We start from the raw sequence: 9,129 nt of genomic DNA, 5'->3' as shown, positions 1-9,129 counted from the left end.
GATGATAAGTTGGACTTGATGATTTCAAAGGTCTCTTCCAACCTGGCTTGTTTCTGTTTCTGTTTCTGTTTCTGTTTCTGTTTCTGTTTCTGTTTCTGTTTCTGTTTCTGTTTCTGTTTCTGTTTCTATTTCATTAACCCAGCACTTCCAGGTCCCCACTAAACCCTGTCACTCAGCACCATATCTACACTGCTTTTAAATCCCGCCCCCCCCAAGGGATAGGTACACCTCCACTTCCCTGGGCAGCCTGTTCCAAGGCTTGGCAACCCTTTGGGTGAAGAATTTTTGTCCTAATACTCAACCTAAACCTCCCCTAAATCTCACCTCCCCTCTCCATACATCCTCTCATGTTCCAATGTATGAATTGTAATGAGCCATGATTTGCATTGCTAAGGAATGGCTGCTCATGACCTGCACCCCACCCACACGTGCTTGGCTGTGGAGATTCTGGTGGGGTGTGTGCTTATGTGTTACTGGGGTACTGCTGATGGGAGCTGATGAATAAGGAGAGAGGTTGTGTGCTTTTCCTCCATGAGGGAGGTGGAAGGAGCACATGGCTTGTTCATCCTGTGTCTAGATGGAAGAAAGCCTTTACCCTGCCCAGCTACTGCATCACAGTAAAAAATGTCCAAGAATGTTAAATTCAGAAAAAAATACAATAAAAACAATGAAAATCTTCTGAAGGTTCTTTCCTAGTTTGTGGGAATTGGAATGATGTTTCTTTCTTTGAAAGATTCCCCATACCAGAGGGATGGGATGTCATCCAGAGGGACCTGGACAAGCTGGACAGGTGAGCCCTCAGGAGGTTCAGCAAGAGTAAGTGCAGGGTCCTGCACCTGGTCCAGAACAATCCTGTCAATACTGGCTGGGGGATGAGGTGATAGAAAGCAGCCCTGCAGAAAAGGATTTGAGGGTTCTGATGGACAAGAAGTAGGACATGAGTCAACAGTGTGCACTTGCAGCCCAGAAGGCAAATCACATCCTGGGCTGCATCACAAGAAGCGTGGCCAGCAGATCCAGAGAGGTGATTCTGCCACTTTGCTTTGGTGAGACCTCACCTGGGGTACTGTGTCCAGCTCTGGAGCTCTCAGAACACAAAGGACATGGATCTGATCTAACAGGTCCAGAGGAGGGCCACAAAAATGATCAGGGGGTTGGAGCAACTGCTGTGATGACAGGCTGAAGGAGCTGGGGTTGTTCAGCCTGGAGAAGAGAAGGCTCTGGGCAGACCTAGTAACAACCTTCTAGTACTTGAAGGGGGCCTACAAGGAGGATGGAGAGGGACTGTTTGCAAAGGCCTGCAGTCACAGGACAAGGGGCAATGGCTTCAAACTAGAGAAGAATAGATTTAGATTGGATGTTAGGAGCAAGTTCTTTACCATGAGGGTGATGGAACACTGGAACAGGGTGCCCAGGGATGTGGTTGAGGCCCCAACCCTGGACAGGGCTCTGGGCAACCTGATCTAATGGAGGATGTTCCTGTTCACTGCAGGGGTGTTGGACTAGATGACCATCAGAGGTTCTTTCCAACCCAGACCATTTTATGACTATGATACTAAGGAGCACCTGGGTTTCTTCTCATGGGTTCAAGGATTGTCATAGAAGGAATGTTAATAAATCTAACTGCCTGATCATGTGGAGCATGGAGGACTCTTAAATTTTGGTGTGCTTGTAATGTGCACTCTTGTTCCTTTTGAATTTGGGTTCTGGGTTTGCTGTTGGTAGTAGAAAGCCATTCCCAAAACCTGTAGGAGTTTTGTTAAGACAGCAGGACAGCTGTCCAGTGTGCATCATCAGTGTGGTGTTAAAAGCAGGAGTGATCCCTGGGAGATGAGATGGAGATGTTGGAGTGCAGAAGTGCAGAGCTGGTCAGTACGATAATGGAGAGGACAGATGCAGAGTGCTGAGGGAACTGGGTCAGGGACCACTGGTTGTGGTTGAACAGATGCTGTTGGGAGCTTTCCAGAAATGCTTCTGGAATGCTGGGCTATTGGACCTTGGATGACTCCTGTTGAGCAGTTATGTTAGTGATGGGAATGTAAAAATGGATGTGTGGGAATGAAAGGTGCTGACAGAAGTATGAACAAGAGGGAGGGCTGCAAGGCCAAGAGGATCAAGAAGTTTCTCCTCCAAATTGGTGTGTTATCAGCTATAAGGCCTGGCAGAGTTGGGTAATGGCTGGACTCGATGATGTTGAAGGACTTTTCCAGCCGTAAACGAATCTGCGCTTTACCTGCTCGCTTGGATCCAGCGCCTCAGATGTTCCTCCGCGCATCCCAGCGCCCGGGGCCCGCCGCTGCCGCAGCCGCAGCGATTTGAAAAGGGCGCCGGGGCCGGGAGGGGAGGTCCCCGTCTCGGCCCACCCCTGGTCGGCGTTGCCTGCGAGCCCTGAGACGGGGGGAGCTGCCCGGGTCCCGCCCCGCTGCTGGCAGGCGCCGGCCGCTGCGGGCCGGGCTGCGGTTGCGCCGCTGCCGGGGGTCTCCGCGCCGGCGCAAGGGGCTGCGCGGTGCCCGTGGGGCCGGGGGCTGCGGAGCGGGAGCCCCGCAGGTACGGGTCGGGGCGGGCAGCGGTAGAGGGGGCAGGGAGGTGTGATGGTGGTGGTGTCCCAAGGAATCACCGGCGGCTGCGGAGGGAGATGTACTCCAGAGCCACGGGGGAAACTTTAAGGCTTCTTTCTGCTTGGAGGGGGAAAAACAAAATATATCTCTTTCTTTTAAGATGCATTTTATTGATTTTTTTATTTCTTTCCTTAAAGCCGACGGCATGAGTTAAATATCCTCCCCCCACGGTGGACAGCGGACGGGACTTTGTCAGGGAGTTCTCAAGAGCCCAGCGGTGCCAGCCTCCCTTGCAAAAGTTTTTTCTTCAACAAAGGAAATACCAGCTGAGTTGTGGGGCTGGGGTGCTGCCGGCGGTGCTCAGCCCCTTGGTGGAGGTGAGGAACGGCTCCTGCACCCCGTTATTAAATTAATGGGGGTGGTGGAAGTTAGGGGGTGACTTGAGCCATTCTGTTCCAGGCAGTGACTAATGAAGAAGGCTAATTCAGCTTGTTTTCTGTATCACAGCAGAAGAAAGCACATTTGTGTCTCAAATGAAGCTGGCCTTTCTGAGATGTGAATAAGACCTTTCACTTAATGCATGCCTTTATAACTGTTTAAACCTGCTGAAACTAAAGAGACAGGCTTTATGTACACAGGAAAATGCAGAAAGATGGGGAAAATTGCATGTATGTTTCTATGTTGCATGTGCTTGTGTTCAGAGAAGTCTTGGACAAAAGCAGTTAAAAGGAAGTGAAGCAGTGGGAGTAAAGGGAATATGAAAAGTGGGTGTGAAGGAGAAGGTGGGGGTCAGAAGGGCAGCCAAGATATCCATCAGGACAGGCTCCCTAAAGAGGTGGTTGAATCCTTATCCCTGGAAGTTTTTAAAAGAGGCAGAGGTGTGGTGCTGTGGGACATGGTTTTAGCATCAGACTTGGTAGAGTTAGATAATGGATGGACTTGATGATCTTGAAGGTCTTTTCTAACCAAAATGATTCTCTGATTCTGAGTTTAGGCTAGTCAATGACCTTACACTGCTCAATGTGAATTCAGGTGTAAACCAGGTGGGTGACTGCTCCCTGTGAGGCTGCTGTCAGCAGAGGTTGCTGGGACAAACGTCAAACCCCTCTTGTGAATCCATACTTTGGTGTGGCATAAATGAAAGCATCTTCTTCAGAAGAAAGTTTGTGACTCAGCTATTTCTGACCAATTGCCATTGCCTCATACTTTCTGCTAGCGAGGCTGGCCTGCAAAGGGAGCTTACCCAGAGAATTTGAAGCTGGGCCAGCTCAGGAGCGTTACCGGCTGTGCTTTGAAGCCTGGGAGGACAATTTCTGAACTTTTTGGACAGCTCTTTCATAGCTTTGCTTTGTGCTGGTAGTAGCACAGGGACCCCAAATACCCTCAAGATAATGCTGGTCACAATGGGAGGCCAAAGGTGCTCCCACGCTTTTCAGACCTCCCTTCTGAACATTGCTTGTGGTTTTGGCTATTTGCTGACATAGTTGCTGGGTCTCATTGTGTTACCTGGGTAGTTTCTGGAAGAAAACACCTTGTGACTGGTGCTTCTAGTTCGTGTTTAGCAAGGTGAAAACAAAGATGAAGGGTGAATCCTCAGAAAAAGCTCTGTGGTGGGGGCAGCTCTGGTGTAGGACTGTGCCCAAAGTGTTTGTGCCCCACTTTTCTGAAGATTTCTCATCTTCAGGCAAATTTCAAGAGAAACTGATCAGTTTACATTTGTAGCAAAGGTTTGATTATGACAGAGGATTTGACTTCATTTTCTAGGGAGGACTGTAAAAGAGAGCTGAGAATGAGAGAGCCTTACCATGAAAGACCTGAAGCTCTTGCTGTACACATCATCGATGAGCTGTGGAGTAGTGCCTGCCTCAGAGGATGGATGTGAATGTGGACTGGAACTCTGAGAATAATGTTCATGACACAGGTGAGAAGCATTCTCATAACTCCAGGAAGACCACTAAACCAGTGTGCCACACACCTAGCCTCCAGAAGGAGGTAGATATGAATTACTCACAGGCATGCAGTCCTCATTGCAACTCCGCTGGACCTTCAGGTAAGCAGGAGCTTCCTGCGGAGCTGCAGCATGAAGACAAAGAAGCCTATGAGACCTACTACCAGAAACAAGGTGAGAGTAGAGCTGGAGCCGTTGTCCCCTCCAGTACTGACTTTGACCTGCGGTGTGAAGATAAAGGTTTGGAGCCCCGTTCCTCTGAGCAGTCCAAGAAACCACAGCGACTGTGCGACGACAGCGAAAGCACCGCTCTTGCCGACGCGTTCCATGAGGACCTGGAGCCTGTCTCTGAGGAAGCTTCGCCGTATCGGTGCAGGAAGTGCGGCTCCTCTTTCCAGGCCGTGAGCGAGCTGCAGGAGCACAAGCGCAGTCACCTGCTGGGAAGCTCCTACCGGTGTCCCGTCTGTGCCAAGGAGTTCTTCCGTGCGGCCAACCTGCGCATGCACAAGCTCATCCATTCCAGCGACCGCCCGCACAGGTGCCCCGAGTGCGACAAGGGATTCATCCGCACGGCCGACGTCTGGAGGCACTTGCGCAACGTGCACAAGATCGAGCGCTCCATGGTCATCCTGGGCAACGGCATGGCCAGGAACCCCTGGTCCGTGGTGCACCGCAACCAGCACACCGTGGAGTACACCGGGCAGCCCTGCGCTGAGAGCCACAGGGCTGAGGAAGAGGACTATAAACCTTACGCCTGTCCCACGTGCGGCAAAGGTTTCGATAAGCCCAACCTGCTGTCCAAGCACAAGGTGATCCACCGGCAGGACAAGCCCTACAAGTGCCAGGAATGCGGCATGGCGTTCGTCCAGCTGCTCAGGCTGAAGAGACACCAGCAGACGCACTCTGGGGAGCGCCCCTTCTATTGTGAGGAGTGTGGAGGGACCTTCACCCGGCTGGCATCGCTGCAGCGCCACCACCGCATCCACACCGGGGAAAAGCCCTACTCTTGCGGTTACTGTGGGCACTCCTTCACCGAGTCGGGCACCCTGCGGAGGCACGAGCGCACGCACAGACCAGACAAAGCTTAACTCTTGTTCCATTTGTGGTTGGGCTCTCCTTGGCTGCTTCTTGCCTGAACCAGGTCTGCTCGGTTGGGCTGGAGACAGCACTCCGCTGCATGTGCTCAGGCCGGTCTGGACCTGCTTCCCAGCCATGGCTGTCAGGGAGCACTATGTAATGGGTATCTCTGGGAGTTGTACTGGTAGAGGTCGTACGTACTGGCTTTAAACTGGCTTTGTATGAAAAGAATAACCTAATTACCACTGAGTCATGAACTGTGAGACTTGAGAAGATGGAAATTGCTCACGTGTGCCAGCACTGCCTCAGTTTGCTGAACTGACAATGTGTCAGCTTGAGCTTCTCACAAAGATGCGCAGACTGTGAGACTTCTCTCTGCAGTCTTGGTCACTGGACAAATTAGTCCTTCCCGCTCCAGTGTGATGGTTCTTTGGCACTGGGTTTGGAGATCTGCTGCTGCAGGTCTTTGCTACTTCAGAACATTCCATAGCTGTCCCTGGCATTCTACTGAGCTTTTCTTGCCATTGCTTATTGGTTTTTATTTGGAGGGGAAGTATTGTGTTGGTTATTTAACAGTAAAAGAACCAAAAAGCAACCACAGAACAGTTCCTTAATAAACTCAGCAGTTTCCAGCTGTATTCCATGAATGTTTCTGTCTAAGGGAGTACCTATCCCTGATGCACTTTCATGGGATCAGTTGAGTGTCTGGTAATCATGGAAAAAATCTTGATTTTTCTCTATGATGCTGCATGTTCTTGGGGTGAGGGATTGAGTACATCTGTCTCTCTCGTGGAATCGTGCACTCTAAATCTGTCCAGCTGAGTATTACAGCTGGAAATGTTTGAGAATGCAAAATTCCCAGAGCAGAAGACCAAATGTAAGTCACTCTGCTACTCCTTGCACAGGAACCTTCTTCATTTAAATGCTTTCACACATAAGGAAGCTGAGGGAGCTGGGGATGCTCAGTCTGAAGAAGAGAGGGCTGAGGAGAGACTCCATCGCCCTCTACAACTACCTGAAGGGAGGTTGGAGCAAGAAGGGGACCAGCCTCTTCTCTTTGGTGGTGACAGGACTAGAGGAAATGGTTTCCAGCTGCACAGGGGTGGGTTCAGGCTGGATATTAGAAAATATTTCTTCACTGAGAGGGTTCTCAAACATTGAAATGGTCTGCCCAGGGCAGTGATGCAGTCACTGTCCCTACAGGTGTTTAAGCAGAGTGGGGACCTGGTGCTTAGGGACATGGTTTAGTGTTGACCCTTCAGTTGGACTGGATAATCTGGTCCAACCAGATCTATTCTGTGATTCTCCTAACAAAACCATGTTTTGTGTTTGAGTACTGCCCAAGTGTCTGCTAGACTCTTCACTTTGATTTAGATTCAGATGGTTGGAGAAGAAAAAATGCCTTACACACTGGCCCAGCAGATTCAGGCAGGTGCTGATGAACATCCCAAGGCTGTAACTCAGTTAGGCCTATGGGGTTTGTAACTTTGAGACTTCATCATGACACTTAATCTACTGTAAAACTCTGTAGTAGAAGCATCCATTTTGTCCATAAGTTCAAATTTTACTTCTCTTTCCATGTCAGAAGGCTTTGCTTCATTTCCCCTTCTGGCTGCTATAATTTCATTCATCTCTTTTCAGTGTGCTCTGTCTTTTCAGCAGGAAATTGTGCAGCACAATGGAAGTAAAGCTTCAGGGCAGCATCCCTTGGCATTTGCTATTGGGCTGTTTAATGTAAAGTACCAACTGCATCATTTGCATATTTCATAGAGTAAAAAGTGGTGATGGCTGTTCAGCACTTTCCACCCATGTGACAGCTGAGCAGGTGTTACAGAATCATAGAATTGTTTTGGTTGGAAGAGACCTCCAAGATCATCAAGTCCAACTGTCAACCCAGCACCACCATGGCCATTAAATTATGTCCCAAAGTGCCATGTCCCCATGTTTCTTGAACACCTCCAAGGACAGTGGCTCCACCACCTCCCTGGGCAGCCTGTTCCAATGTCTGAGCACTCTTGCAGGAAAGAAACTTTTCCTAATATCCAATAGTTGTGGGTATGGTTGTGTGTGAGATGAGGTCCTTGGTTCAGATCAAGCTGAACCACTGTCTGCAGCAGCACTTTAGCTTGATAATGAATGGGGGACTAATTAGAGGACACAGTCTCAAGCTGCACCAGGGGAGGTTTAGGCTGGATGTTAGGAAGAAGTTCTTCACAGAAAGAGTGATTGGCCTTTGGAATGGGCTGCCCAGGGAGGTGGTGGAGTCACCATCACTGGGGGTGTTCAGGAGGAGACTTGATGGGGTGCTTGGTGCCATGGTTTAGTTGATTAGATAGTGTTGGGTGATAGGTTGGACTTGATGTTCTCAAAGGTCTCTTCCAACCTGGTCTGGTCTATTCCTATTCCTATTCTATTCTACCCTATTCCTACTCTACTCTATTCTACTCTACTCTATTCTATTCTGTTCTAATACTGACAGCCTCACTAACAAGTCATTTTATTACAATTCCTCACAGGAGTGTCCAGATGAGGGAACTGATCTGCATCCCATCCATAGGGGTGTGTTATTTGTCTCTGAAATGATGAGGTTTGGTGATGTACCTCTGCTGGGATGACTGGACCCCATGTACCACATGCATGTGTGAGAGACCTCCACATTCCCTGCTTTGGGTAGTTCCAGTATGGGTTTAGCTTTCCAAAGGGCTTTTGATGTGCCCCCATAGCAAAAGAATGGTCTTATCTGAGGGCTGTGTTCAGCTTCTCTAAGAGGAGCAATCTTTCCATGAAAAAAAAATCCTGGCTGAAAGGAAACTGGGGGTAATTGATCTGCAGAGAGAGGTCATTATATGATTCTGCAAGGACTGTGCTCTTCACCACAATCTGAAATGACCTGGATAGAAGGCAGATAGCAAGGTGACAAAGCCATTCCAGAAGCTATCGTGCATGAAGTTTCCACCCTCATCTTCTAAATCCATTTGGAAGTCATCAGCTAGAGTCTCCCCTTTTCAGCATGCTACTTCTCCCTTTGGTAAGTGGTGCCTTTGCTGTGGGGGGGGGTTAATATCCAATTAAACTGCACCACTATGAGCACTTTTATGTTGTGTGACTGTTCTGCTTAGACAGTTGTGGTAATTGAGAGCATCTCGTTATTCTGCCTTTTGGTGTTAGCAGTTGGTGGAATTCCTACCTGCAAGAGCATAATGGTGAAAGTGTTTTGAACAAAGGTCTGGTTAATGGGAAGAGTAAATGGTTGGTGAAATGAAAACTACTAGGCCTAACTAAAAGGTTGTTACAAAAGATACCTGCCTGGAAGGTTGACTTGCATATAAAGCACTTGGGTGTGTGAAGGGAATAGTAAAAATATGTGATAGCTTCTAGGAAAAGTGTGCAAAGAAACTTCCACTAACTCCTGTGCAAGCTACAGGAAATCCCTTAGAGCTCAATTTAACCCAGAGATTGTCACTTCTTTAATATAAAGGTTTGGAAGTCTCTCCCAGGCCCTGCCACTCCCACAGTGTCAGTCTGAGTTGCTGATAGCCTACAACA

At 49.0% G+C, this 9,129-nt stretch overlaps 1 protein-coding gene across 1 annotated transcript; it reads left to right on the top strand.

The window, feature by feature from the left end:
* Positions 1-2,764: 2,764 nt before the first annotated feature.
* On the top strand, positions 2,765-6,335 carry LOC104301596 (zinc finger protein 493). The gene is made up of 2 exons (XM_009902001.2): positions 2,765-2,935; positions 4,323-6,335. The coding sequence occupies exon 2, from the start codon at positions 4,431-4,433 to the stop codon at positions 5,592-5,594; it is 1,164 nt and encodes a 387-aa protein (XP_009900303.2). The 5' UTR covers positions 2,765-2,935; positions 4,323-4,430; the 3' UTR covers positions 5,595-6,335.
* The last annotated feature ends 2,794 nt before the right edge of the window (positions 6,336-9,129 follow it).

The sequence above is a fragment of the Dryobates pubescens genome, chromosome 11 (genome assembly GCF_014839835.1).
Source record: "Dryobates pubescens isolate bDryPub1 chromosome 11, bDryPub1.pri, whole genome shotgun sequence".
NCBI classification, from domain to species: domain Eukaryota; kingdom Metazoa; phylum Chordata; class Aves; order Piciformes; family Picidae; genus Dryobates; species Dryobates pubescens.
Note: the sequence above shows the minus strand (reverse complement) of the source record. Positions and strands in the feature narration are given on the sequence as shown.